The sequence below is a fragment of the Salvelinus alpinus genome, chromosome 8 (assembly GCF_045679555.1).
Source record: "Salvelinus alpinus chromosome 8, SLU_Salpinus.1, whole genome shotgun sequence".
In the NCBI taxonomy this organism is placed as follows: Eukaryota; Metazoa; Chordata; class Actinopteri; order Salmoniformes; family Salmonidae; genus Salvelinus; species Salvelinus alpinus.
This window is the reverse complement of record NC_092093.1, coordinates 18,293,266-18,306,107: the sequence shown is the minus strand read 5'-3', so window position 1 is coordinate 18,306,107 and position 12,842 is coordinate 18,293,266. Positions and strand designations below refer to the sequence as shown.

The window sequence follows — 12,842 nt, the reverse complement described above, 5'->3', positions numbered from 1 at the left end:
CCAGTGGTCCACCTGTGTGGTCCACCTGTGTGGTCCACCTGTGTGGTCCAGTGGTTCACTTGTGTGGTCCACCTGTGTGGTCCACCTGTGTGGTCCAGTGGTTCACTTGTATACAGTGCATTAGGAAAGTATTCAGACCCCTTGAATTTTCTTATTTTGTTACGTTACAGGCTTATTTGAAAATGGATTCAATAAAACTTTTTCATCAATCTATACACAATACCTGTCACGCCCTTGGTCAGGGTGTGATTTGAGGTGGGTATTCTATGTTCTTTCGTTCTATTATTTGTATTTCTATGTTTTGGCGGGGTAGGGTTCTCAATCAGGGACAGCTGTCTATCGTTGTCTCTGATTGAGAACCATACTTAGGTATCCCTTTTTCCCACCTGTGTTTGTGGGAAGTTATCTTTGTTTGTTGGCACTATAGCATTTAGCTTCACGGTTGTTTTGGATGGTTGTTTTTGTCGGCGTCATATGAAATAAAGGAATATGTACGCTCACCACGCTACACCTTGGAACAGTTCATTCGACGGCCGTGACAATACCCCAAAATGACAAAGCAAAAACAGGTATTTAGAATTTTTTTGTACATTTATTATTATTTTTTAACAGAAAGACCTTATTCACATAAGTATTCAGACCCTTTGCTATGAGACTCGAAATTGAGCTCAGGTGCATCCTGTTTCCATTGATCATCCTTGAGATGTATCTACAACTTGATTGGAGTCCATCTGTGGGAAATTCAATTGAATGGACATCATTTGGAAAGACACACACCTGTCTATAAAAGGTCCCACAGTTGACAGTGCATGTCAGAGCACAAACCAAGCGATGAGGTTGAAGGAAATGTCCGTAGAGCTCAGACAGGATTGTGTCGAGGCACAGATCTGGGGAAGGGTACTAAAAAATGTCTGCAGCATTGAAGGTCCTCAAGAACAGTGGCCACCATCATTCTTAAATGGAAGAAGTTTGGATCCACCAAGACTCTTCCTAGAGCTGGCTGCCCGGCCAAACTGAGTAATCGAGGGAGAAGGGCCTTGGTCAGGGAGGTGACCAAGAACCAGATAGTCACTGACTGAGCTCCAGAGTTCTTCTGTGGAGATTAGAAAACCTTCTAGAAGGACAACCTTCTCTGCAGCACTCCACCAATCAGGCCTTTATGGTAGAGTGGCCAGACGGAAGCCACTTCTCATTAAAAGGCACATGACAGCCTGCTTGGAGTTTGCCAAAAGGCACCTAAAGGACTCTGAAAATGGGAAACAATATTATCTTGTCTGATGAAACCAAGTTTGAACTATTTGGCCTGAATTACAAGTGTCACGTCTGGAGGAAACCTGTCACAATCCCTACGGTGAAGCATGGTGGTGGCAGCAGCATGCTGTGGGGATGTTTTTCAGCGGCAGGGACTGGGAGACTAGTCAGGATCGAGGGAAAGATGAACGTAGCAAAGTACAGAGAGATCCTTGATGAAAACCTGTTCCAGAGCACTCAGGACCTCAGACTGGAGCGAAGGTTCTCCTTCCAACAGGATAACGTAACTAAGCACACAGCCAAGACAACTCAGGAGTGACTTCGGGACAAGTCTCTGAATGTCCTTGAGTGGCCCAGCCAGAGCCCGGACTTGAACCCAATCGAACATCTCTGAAGAGACCTGAAAATAGCATTGAAGCAATGCTCCCCATCCAACTTAACAGAGCTTGAGAGGATCTGCAGAGAAGAATGGGAGAAACAGGTGTGCCAAGCTTGTAGTGCCATACCCAAGAAGACTGAAGGCTGTAAATGCTGCCCAAAGGTGCTTCAACAAAGTACTGAGTAAAGGGTCTGAATTTACTTATGTAAATGTGAATTTCCATACTTTTTTTATTCACTCAGCAAAAAATGAAACCTACCTTTTAAAAGGACCCTGTCTTTCAAAGATAATTTGTAAAAATCCAAATAACTTCACAGAACTTCATTGTAAAGGGTTGTAAAGGGTTTAAACACTGTTTCCCATGCTTGTTCAATGGACCATAAACAATTAATGAACATGCACCTGTGGAATGGTCTAACAGCTTAGGCAATTAAGTTCACAGTTATGAAAATGTAGGATACTGAAGAGGCCTTTCGACTGACTCTGAAAAACACCAAAAGAAAGATGCCAGAGTCCTTGCTTATCTGCGTGAACGTGCCTTAGGCATGCTGCAAGGAGGCATAAGGACTGCAGATGTGGCCAGGGCAATAAATTGCAATGTCCGTACTGTGAGATGCCTTAGACAGCGCTACATAGAGACAGGACGGACAGCTGATTGTCCTTGTAGTGGCAGACCACGTGCAACAACACCTGCACAGGATCGGTACATACGTACATCACACCTGCGGGACAGGTACAGAATGGCAACAACAACTGCCCGAGTTACACCAGGAATACACAATCCCTCCATCAGTGCTCAGACTGTCCGCAATAGGCTGAGAGAGGCTGGACTGAGGGCTTGTAGGCCTGTTGTAAGGCATGTCCTCACCAGACATCACCGGCAACAACGTCGCCTATGGGCACAAACCCACTGTTACTGGACCAGACAGGACTGGCAAAAAGTGCTCTTCACAGACGAGTCCCGGTTTTGTCTCACCAGGGGTAATGGTCGGATTCGTGTTTATCGTCGAAGGAATGAGCGTTACACCGAGGCCTGTACTCTGGAGCGGGATCGATTTGGAGGTGGAGGGTCCGTCATGATCTGGGGCAGTGTGTCACAGCATCATCGGACTGAGCTTGTTGTCATTGCAGGCAATCTCAACACTGTGCATTACAGGGAAGACATCCTCCTCCCTCATGTGGTACCCTTCCTGCAGGCTCATCCTGACATGACCCTCCAGCATGACAATGCCACCAGCCATACTGCTCATTCTGTGTGTGATTTCCTACAAGACAGGAATGTTGGTGTTCTGCCATGGCCAGCGAAGAGCCCGGATCTGAATCCCATTAAGCACATCTGGGACCTGTTGGATCGGAGGGTGAGGGCTAGGGCCATTCCCCCCAGAAATGTCTGGGAACTTGCAGGTAGGTGCCTTGGTGGAAGAGTGGGGTAACATCTCACAGCAAGCTGGCTAATCTGGTGCAGTCCATGAGGAGGAGATGCACTGCAGTACTTAATGCAGCTGGTGGCCACACCAGATACTGACTGTTACTTTTGATTTTGACCTCCCCTTTGTTCAGGGACACATTATTCCATTTCTGTTAGTCACATGTCTGTGGAACTGGTTCAGTTTGTCTGTTGTTGAATCTTGTTATGTTCATACAATTATTTTACACATGTTAAGTTTGCTGAAAATAAATGCAGTTGACAGCTTTTCTATTTTTGCTGAGTTTATAAAAACCTGTTTCTTCTTCGTCATTATGGGGTATTGTGTGTGGATTGATGAGGAAAAAAACTATTTATTATATTTTAGAATAAGGCTGTAACTTAACAAAATGTGGAACAAGTCAAGGGATCTGAATACTTTCCCGAATGCCCTTTACAGCCCAGGCTACCAGAGTCAGCATGAGTCTGAATCTGAAACATGCCCTTCTGACTCTCGAACTCTTCCACTTTTCCTGTCTCCTATCTCTCTGGTCTATATCAATAAAATATACACATCTTAAAGCGGCAAACAGCAGATGAAACAGTAACAAAGCACATTCCCCGCCACTGTTTTGCTAAAAATCTGAGGAATGTTGCAGGAGAAATGTAACCACTCTTAAACTCATAGACATAGCTATGGATGCAAGGACTGGCCATCCATTATATCAACATTATAGTTTAAACCGTGTTTTGAGGCTTTACAGTGTGTTTGTTTACATTTCATTTGTTTACAAACATTGGCGTAAAACAAGCATATATTTTGGGTTCTGATCGGTTTTGACAGTTTAAGAATCAATGGGTGCATATTATTAATTAATACGTCCAGAAATGGATGTAACTAGTGCAGATTGTCCCTTGTAATAGCACAAACATCTCTCTTCCTAGAACCAAATCAGGTCTGGAATTAGAGTGTGAATGAGTGAGTGTAGTCTTCATGTTGATGTCTTGGCTCCCTGAGGTTTGTTGACAGTGGAGTAGAGGGAGCTGGGGTCAGCAGGGTTCGCTGTCTCTCCTTATGTCTGGCTCCCTGAGGTTAGTTGACAGTGGAGTAGAGGGAGCTGGGGTCAGCAGGTTTCACTGTCTCTCCTTATGTCTTGGCTCCCTGAGGTTTGTTGACAGTGGAGTAGAGGGAGCTGGGGTCAGCAGGGTTCACTGTCTCTCTCCCTCTGCCAGAAGAGGGCATAACTGAGGCATACATCACTGCATCTTCACCTTGGGCCTACAGAGACAACACAAACACACCAAAGTAAAGGCTGTAAACAGTGTATAGGAGGGAGAGTGATACCATTACAATATGTTCAGTATAGCTTCACTTACATCAACTCTCTGAGGAGGATTTTGATTGAAGTGGTCAATGGAGGCATAGGTGATTCTGTCAGCAGGTTGACTCTACAAGGGTCAGAATTGTTATTGAAACGTGAATCATTGAAACTGGACATTAGTCTGATTGCAGGATAACAACTGGGTCTAATTATGTTTCATATGAATCATGCTTCAACTTCCATTAGGATATTGATGCACTAACCTTGTCCTCATTGGTTGGTGGGGTGGAGTGGTTTACTGCATTCAGACCCTTCATAAATTAATAACAAAGGTAATGGATTCAAAACAATATAATTATAATGCAAACTCTTAGTGTATTATAATATTGTTAAAGTAAAATAACTAACTGTGTTAATTAAGTCACAGTTCACTCACAATGCTGTTATCAGTTGGCACTTGATTCTCTGACAAGAACAAATAAAATAAATCAGAAGAATTTCAATGAAACAACTGGCTGTCTCCATGTATTACTGTGTATTAATGCCCTCCATTAAACTCAGAGACAAATGTAAGTCCTTACTGTCTCTCCTCCTGCGTACTATGATGACAGCTATGATGACACACACCGCTGCTCCCACAGCCACTCCTACAGACACCATGAGGAAGACGTTCTCAGAACCTGAGACGACCAGAGAGGGGAGCAGGGTCTGGTTAGTGGGGGACCTTAGAGCAGGGCCAACTCTAGCCTTTTGGGGGCCATCCAACCAAATCCCACTTAGGGCCCCCAAAAGACTAGAGCCAGCCCTCCTCTCAAGGCTAAACACTTTAATTGCCCCCTCTTGATGGTGGAGAGCAACATTTACGTTTTAAAAGTACATTTCCTGCAATTCCTCACATTTTGCTGTGGGGTGTAGAGAAAATGTTGCAGTTTTAAAGGTCCAGTCAAAACGTGATTTCCTGTGTTGTATATATTTCCCCACTATGACGTTGGAATAATACTGTGAGATTGTGAACATGATGATAATGTCCTTTTAGTGGAAGAGCAGTTTGAAAAGACCACCTGATGATAGACAGCAAACGATAATGCAGGCACTAGGGATGGGGGTGTGAGCATGTGGGTCTGGGCAGATGAGATGTAGTCGTTGTTTGTGTGCGTCTGTAAGTTGTTTATATGTTGTTTATATGTGTATGTTTGTGTCTGGTGTGGAAAATGAATTCATATGTTTTTAAATGAAAGACCTACCATACAGTCTACCATACAGCTGAGAATGGAAACAGTATCAAATACAATACCAGCAGAAGATGGGGTTGACAAGGCTGGTCTTGCAGTAGAGGCTGTACTTCCTGGATAGTAGTGTGGTGGACAGACATATTTGAATAGTGTATTTACAGTATATTATATATACATCACACGCAACTTGTAATTAGACCATGAAATTAGCATATTAAAATGTAGATTTGACTCTATAAGAAAAATAGTAATATGCAAGAGACTGGTTTAACCATGTGCAACAATTATTATGAGTTTGGGTGACTAAGATTGAAGAATTGTCATGAGATTAAAATTCTAAATACAAGTATAGTAATTACTTTGTTAAATGTCACATACAAGTCCTAAAGCTTAAGTTACATTGCATTACAATACATTATTCTCAGCATGGAGAGAGAGAGAGATAAAACTTAAAACATTTACTATATCTGCACACATCATACAGATGGGACTATTTAACCTGGGACAGTAGAGATGACATCATCACTATCAGTGGTCTTTTCTGTAATATCTAGTTCAGTAGAACATCCTCTTTTAGTTTATTTAAATAACCCATCATCAGTAAATATACCTGTATTACCAGGGTTTATTCCTCATTCCTGCTTATTGAAGCAGCACATCACTGTGTTTGTAGTGAAAAAGTATAAAAAATGACAGATTTGAGTGAATATAAAATGTTAGAGAGGTGAATGTAACTACAACCAATGATGTAGAAATACACAGAAGAATGAATATTCATGTCTATGTCTGCAACTGGTTCTCTTTGTGGTTATTTCAGCTCAGACCACTTCTGTTTTTCTGTTGCTGAGCAGAGAGAGAAATAGAGAAGGAGAGTAGAACAGAGTAGAGAGAGAGGAGAGAAAAGGAGAAAATAGTAGAGGAGAGAGGAGAGGAGAGAGTTGGAGAGAGGAGAGTAAAGGAGAGAGGAGAAAAGAGGAGAGGAAAGCGGAGAGAAGAGGAGAGAAGAGAGGAGAGAGTAAAGGAGAGAGGAGAGTAGAGGAGAGTAGAGTAGAGGGAAGAGGAGAAGAGAGCAGGGCAGATGAGAAGAGAGTACAGTAGAGAGCAGAGTAAAAGAGAGAGGAGAGTAGAGGAGAGAGGAGAGGAGAGGACAGTAGAGGAGAGAGGAGAGAGGAGAGGAGAGAGGAGGGTAGAGGAGAGAGGAGAGTAGAGGAGAGAGGAGAGCGAAGGAGAGAGGAGAGCAGAGGAGAGAGGAGAGCAGAGGAGAGAGGAGAGTAGAGGAGAGGGGAGAGAAGCGGAGAGAAGAGGAGAGGAGGAGAGAATAGGAGAGGAGAGGAGAGAGAATAGGAGAGGAGAGGAGGAGAGAGATGAGGAGAGAGGAGAGAGATGAGGAGAGTAGAGGAGAGTACAGGAAAGTTGAGGAGAGAGAGGAGGAGAGAGGAGAGTAGAGGAGAGGGTAGAGGGTAGAGGAGAGAGGAGAGAAGAGGAGAGAGGAGGAGGGAGAGGAGAGTAGAGGAGAGATGAGGAGAGAGGAGAGTTGAGTAGATGAGAAAGGAGACAGGATGGAAGAGGAGAGAGGAGTAGAGGAAAGAGGAGGAGAGAGAGGAAAGTAGAGGAGAGGAAAGAGGAGAGTGGAGGAGAGAGGAGAATGGAGAGGAGAGTGGAGGAGAAAGGAGAGGGGAGGGGGGAGAGGAGATAGGAGAGTAGAGGAGAGAGGAAAGTAGAGGAGAGAGGAGAGTAGAGGAGAGAGGAGAGTTGTGGAGAGAGGAGCGGAGAGTAGAGGAGAGAGGAAAGTATAGGAGAGAGGAGAGGAGAGAATAGAGGGGAGAGGAGAGTAGAGAGGAGAGTATAGAGGAGAGGAGAGGAGAGGGGAGAGGAGGGGAGAGTGGAGAGGAGGGGAGAGGAGAGGAGAGGAGAGGAGAGGAGAGGAGAGGAGAGGAGAGAGGAGAGGAGGAGAGAGATGAGATTAGAGGAACATTGAGGAGAGAGGAGAGTAGACGAGAGGAGACAGTAGAGGAGAGAGGAGTGTAGAGGAGAGAGGACAGTAGAGGAGAGAGGAGAGTAGGTGAGAGGAGACAGTAGAGGAGAGAAGCGGAGATGAGGAGCGTAGATGAGAGTAGAGGAGAGAGGAGTAGTGAGATGAGGAGAGTTGAAGAGAGTGGTGGAGGAGAGAGGAGAGTATAGGAGTGTACTGAAGAGAGGAGGAGAGAGGAGAGGAGGAGAGAGATGAGGAGAGAGGAGAGAGATGAGGATAGTAGAGGAGAATACAGGAAAGTTGAGGAGAGAGAGGAGGAGAGAGGAGAGGAGAGGAGAGGAGAGGAGGGTAGAGGAGAGGGTAGAGGAGAGAGGAGAGAGGAGGAGAGAGGAGAGTAGAGGAGAGAGAGAGGAGAGAGGAGAGTTGAGTAGATGAGAGAGGAGACAGGATGGAAGAGGAGAGAGGAGTAGAGGAAAGAGGAGGAGAGAGAGGAAAGTAGAGGAGAGGGGAGAGGAGAGTGGAGGAGAAAGGAGAATGGAGAGGAGAGTGGAGGAGAAAGGAGAGGGGAGGGGGGAGAGGAGATAGGAGAGTAGAGGAGAGAGGAAAGTAGAGGAGAGAGGAGAGTGGAGTAGGAGTACAGAGTAGTGGAGAGAGGAGAGAGGAGAGTTGTGGAGAGAAGATTGGAGAGTAGAGGAGAGAGGAGAGTTGTGGAGAGAGGAGCGGAGAGTAGAGGAGAGAGGAGAGGAGAGGAGAGGAGAGAGGAGTGTAGAGGAGAGAGGAGTGTAGAGGAGAGAGGACAATAGAGGAGAGAGGAGAGTAGAGGAGAGAGGAGAATAGAGGAGAGGAGAGAGATGAGATTAGAGGAACAATGAGGAGAGAGGAGGATGAGGAGAGAGGAGAGTACTGGAGAGAGGAGGAGAGAGGAGAGGAGAGGAGAGAGGAGAGAGGAAATCAGAGAATAGATGAAAGTAGAGGAGAGGAGAGAGTAGAGGAGAGAGGAGTTTAGAGGAGAGTACTGGAGAGAGGAGGAGAGAGGAGAGGAGAGAAGAGAGGAGAGGAGAGAGGAGAGAGGAAAGCAGAGAATAGATGAAAGTAGAGGAGAGGAGAGAGTAGAGGAGAGAGGAGTGTAGAGGAGAGTACTGGAGAGAGGAGAGTAGCTGAGAGTAGAGGAGAGAGGAGTAGTTAGATGAGGAGAGTTGAAGAGAGTGGTGGAGGAGAGAGGAGAGTAGAGGAGTGTACTGAAGAGAGGAGGAGAGAGGAGAGGAGAGTAATGAGAGAGAGAGAGAGTAGAGGAGAGAGGAGAATAGAGGGGAGACGAGACGAGAGAGGAGAGGAGAGGAGAGAGCAGAGGAGAGGAGGAGAGTAGATGAGAATGGAGGAGAGAGGAGAGGAGAGGAGAATAGAGGGGAGACGAGACGAGAGAGGAGAGGAGAGGAGAGGAGAGAGCAGAGGAGAGGAGGAGAGTAGATGAGAATGGAGGAGAGAGGAGAGAGAGAGGAGAGAGGAGAGGAGAGTTGTGGAGAGAGGAGAGTGGTGAGGGAGAGAGGAGAGTGGAGAGGAGAGGAGAGGAGAGGAGAGGAGAGGAGAGGAGAGGAGAGGAGAGGAGAGGAGAGAGGAGCGTAGAGGAGAGAGGAGAGTAGTGGATGAGAGAGGAGAGGAGAGGAGAGGAGAGAGGAGAGTAGAGGAGAGTGGTGGAGAGAGGAGAGATGAGAGTAAAGGAGAGAAGAGAGTAGAGGAGAGAGGAGAGCAGAGGAGAGTGGTGGAGAGAGGAGAGATGAGAGTAAAGGAGAGAAGAGAGTAGAGGAGAGAGGAGAGCAGAGGTGAGTGGTGGAGAGAGGAGAGATGAGAGTAAAGGAGAGAAGAGAGTAGAGGAGAGAGGAGAGCAGAGGAGAACAGAGGAGAACAGAGGAAAACAGAGGAGAGAGGGGAGTAGAGTAGAGAGGAGAGTAGAGGAGAGAGGAGAGTAGAGGAGAGTGGAGGAAAGTGGAGGAAAGGAGAGGAGGAGAGAGGAGAGGAGAGTAGAGGAGAAAGGAGGAGAGAGATGAGGAGAGAGGAGAGGAGAGAGGAGAGGAGAGAGGAGAGGAGAGGAGAGGAGAGGAGAGGAGAGGAGAGGAGAGAGGAGAGGAGAGGAGAGAGGAGAGTAGAGGAGAGAGGAGAGTAGAGGAGAGTGGAGGAAAGTGGAGGAAAGGAGAGGAGGAGAGAGGAGAGCAGAGAGTAGAGGAGAGAGGAGAGGAGAGGAGAACAGAGGAGAACAGAGGAGAGAGGAGAGTAGAGGAGAGGAGAGGAGAGAGGAGAGTAGAGGAGAGTGGTGGAGAGAGGAGAGAAGAGGAGAGATGAGAGTAAAGGAGAGAAGAGAGTAGAGGAGAGAAGAAAAGAGGAGGAGAGGAGAGTAGAGGAGAGAGGAGAGGAGAGAGGAGAGAAAAGGAGAGAGGAGAATAGAGGAATGTACTGGAGAGTGGAGGAGAGAGGAGAGTAGAGAAGAGGAGAAAGGAGGAGAGAGATGAGGAGAGAGGAGAGGAGAGAGTAGAAGAGAGAGTATAGGAGAGAGGAGAACAGAGGAGAGAGGAGAGTAGAGGAGAGTGGAGTAAAGAGGAGGAGAGAGGAGAGTAGAGGAGAGAGGAGAGTAGTGGATGAGAGAGTAGAGAGGAGAGGAGAGGAGAGAGGAGAAAGGGGAGAAGAGGAGAGTAGTGGAGAGAGGAGGGAAGAGGAGAGGAGAGATGAGAGTAAAGGAGAAAAGAGAGTAGATGAGAGAGGAGAGCAGAGGATAGAGGAGAACAGAGGAGAGTAGAGGAGAGTGGAGGAAAGGAGAGGAGGAGAGAGGAGAGTAGAGGAGACTAGAGTAGAGGAGGAGAGAGAGGAGGAGAGGAGAGGATAGGAGAGGAGGAGAGAGTAGAGGAGAGGAGAGAGTAGAGGAGAGAGGAGTGTAGAGGAGAGAGAGAGGAGAGAAGAGAATAGAGGGGAGAATAGAGTATAGATGAGAGAGGAGAGAAGAGGAGAGAGGAGAGAAGAGGAGAGGAGGAGAGTAGAGGAGAGAGGAGAGAAGAGGAGAGGAGGAGAGGAGAGTAGAGAAGAGAGGAGAGAAGAGGAGAGGAGAATAGAGAGAAGAGGAGAGAGGAGAATAGAGGAATGTACTGGCGAGTGGAGAGAGGAGAGTAGAGGAGAGAGGAGAGGAGAGGAGAGGAGAGAAGAGAAGAGGAGAGGAGGAGATGAGAGGAGATGAGAGAAGAGGAGAGGATGAGAGGAGTGTAGATGAGAGAAGAGGAGAGGAGAGGAATGTACTGGAGAGAGGAGAGAGGTTGTAGAGGAGAGAGGAGAGGAGAGGATAGAGGAGAGGAGAGGAGAGTAGAGAGGAGAGAGGAGAGTAGAGAGGAGAGAGGAGAATAGAGGAGAGGAGAGGAGAGGAGAGGAGAGGAGAGGGTAGAGAAGAGAGGAGAATAGAGGAAAGTAGATGAGAGTAGATGAGAGTGGAGGAGAGAGGAGGGGAGAGGGGAGAATAGGGTATAGAAGAGAGGAGAGTAGAGGAGAGTAGAGGAGAGAGGAGAGAAGAGGGGAGGAGGAGATGAGAGTAGAGGAGAGGGGAGAGAAGAGGAGAGGAGGAGAGGAGAGAGGAGAGAAGAGGAGAGGAGGAGAGGAGAGTAGATGAGAGAAGAGGAGAGGAGAGAGGAGAATAGAGGAATGTGCTGGAGAAAGGAGAGAGGAAAGTAGAGGAGAGAGGAGAGGAGAGGAGAGGATAGAGGAGAGTATAGGAGAGTAGAGTATAGGAGAGTAGAGAGGAGAGAGGAGAATAGAGAGGAGAGGAGAGGAGAGGAAAGGGTAGAGAAGAGAGGAGAATAGAGGAGAGTAGATGAGAGTAGAGAGAGGAGAGCAGAGGAGAGAGGATAGAAGCGGAGAGAAGAGGAGGAGAGGAGGAGAGGAGAGGAGAGAAGAGGAGAGGAGGAGAGGAGAATAGAGAGAAGAGGAGAGAGGAGAGGAGAGTAGATATGAGAGGAGAGGAGAGGATAGAGGAGAGAAGAGGAGAGGAGGAGAGGAGAGTAGATGAGAGAAGAGGAGAGGAGAGGAATGTACTGGAGAGAGGAGAGAGGTTGTAGAGGAGAGAGGAGAGGAGAGGAGAGGATAGAGGAGAGGAGAGTAGAGAGGAGAGAGGAGAGGAGAGGAGAGGAGAGGAGAGGAGAGGAGAGGAGAGGAGAGGAGAGGAGAGAGGAGAATAGATGAGAGTAGATGAGAGTAGATGAGAGTAGATAAGAGTGGAGGAGAGAGGAGGGGAGAGGGGAGAATAGAGTATAGAAGAGAGGAGAGTAGAGGAGAGTAGAGGAGAGAGAAGAGGAGAGGAGGAGAGGAGAGTATAAGAGGAGAGTAGAGGAGAGAGGAGGAGAGGAGGAGAGGAGAGTAGATGAGAGAAGAGGAGAGGAGAGAGGAGAGAGGAGAGTAGAGGAGAGAGGAGAGGAGAGGATAGAGGAGAGTATAGGAGAGTAGAGAGGAGAGAGGAGAATAGAGAGGAGAGGAGAGGAGAGGAGAGGGTAGAGAATAGAGGAGAATAGAGGAGAGTAGATGAGAGTAGATGAGAGTGGAGGAGAGAGGAGGAAAGTTGAGGAGAGAGGAGATTGGTGGAGGAGAGGAGAGTAGAGGAGAGTAGAGAGAGGAGAGCAGAGGAGAGACGAGAGAGGATAGAAGCGGAGAGAAGAGGAGGAGAGGAGGAGAGCAGGAGAGGAGAGGAGAGGAGAGTAGAGAGGAGAGAAGAGGTGAGGGGAGAGTAGAGGAGAACAGAGGAGAGAGGGGAGTAGACTAGAGAGGAGAGTAGAGGAGAGAGGAGAGTAGAGGATAGTGGAGGAAAGTGGAGAAAGGAGAGGAGGATAGAGGAGAGGAGAGGAGAGTAGAGAGGAGAATAGAGGAGAGGAGAGGAGAGGAGAGGAGAAGAGAGGAGAGGAGAGGAGAAGAGAGGAGAGGAGAGGGTAGAGAATAGAGGAGAGTAGATGAAAGTAGATGAGAGTAGGTGAGAGTGAAGGAGAGAGGAGGGGAGAATAGAGTATAGAAGAGAGGAGAGTAGAGGAGAGTAGAGGAGAGAGGAGAGAAGAGGAGAGGAGGAGAGAAGAGTAGAGGAGAGAGGAGAGAATATGAGAGGAGGAGAGGAGAGTAGAGGAGAGAGGAGGAGAGGAGCGAGGAGAATAGAGGAATGTGCTGGAGAGAGGAGAGAGGAGAGTAGAGGAGAGAGGAGAGGAGAGGATAGAGGAGAGTAGAGAGGAGAGAGGAGAATAGAGAGGGGAGGAGAGGAGAGTAGAGGGTA

General features: G+C 47.4%; 1 protein-coding gene across 4 annotated transcripts in view; it reads right to left on the bottom strand.

The window, feature by feature from the left end:
• LOC139582219 (uncharacterized) overlaps window positions 1–12,842 on the bottom strand; it is a 122,186-nt gene that overhangs the window by 36,937 nt on the left and 72,407 nt on the right. For 2 of the 4 annotated variants that reach the window (XM_071412180.1, XM_071412179.1), the window contains one exon: window positions 5,652–5,702. The exons of 1 other annotated variant lie outside the window; for it this stretch is intronic. In XM_071412180.1, coding sequence (XP_071268281.1) covers window positions 5,652–5,702 — 51 coding nt within the window. Of the gene's footprint in view, window positions 1–4,044; window positions 4,315–4,412; window positions 4,485–4,620; window positions 4,669–4,793; window positions 4,823–4,938; window positions 5,038–5,651; window positions 5,703–12,842 lie in introns of those variants that run through there. One more of the 4 variants, XM_071412181.1, reaches the window with a different exon arrangement.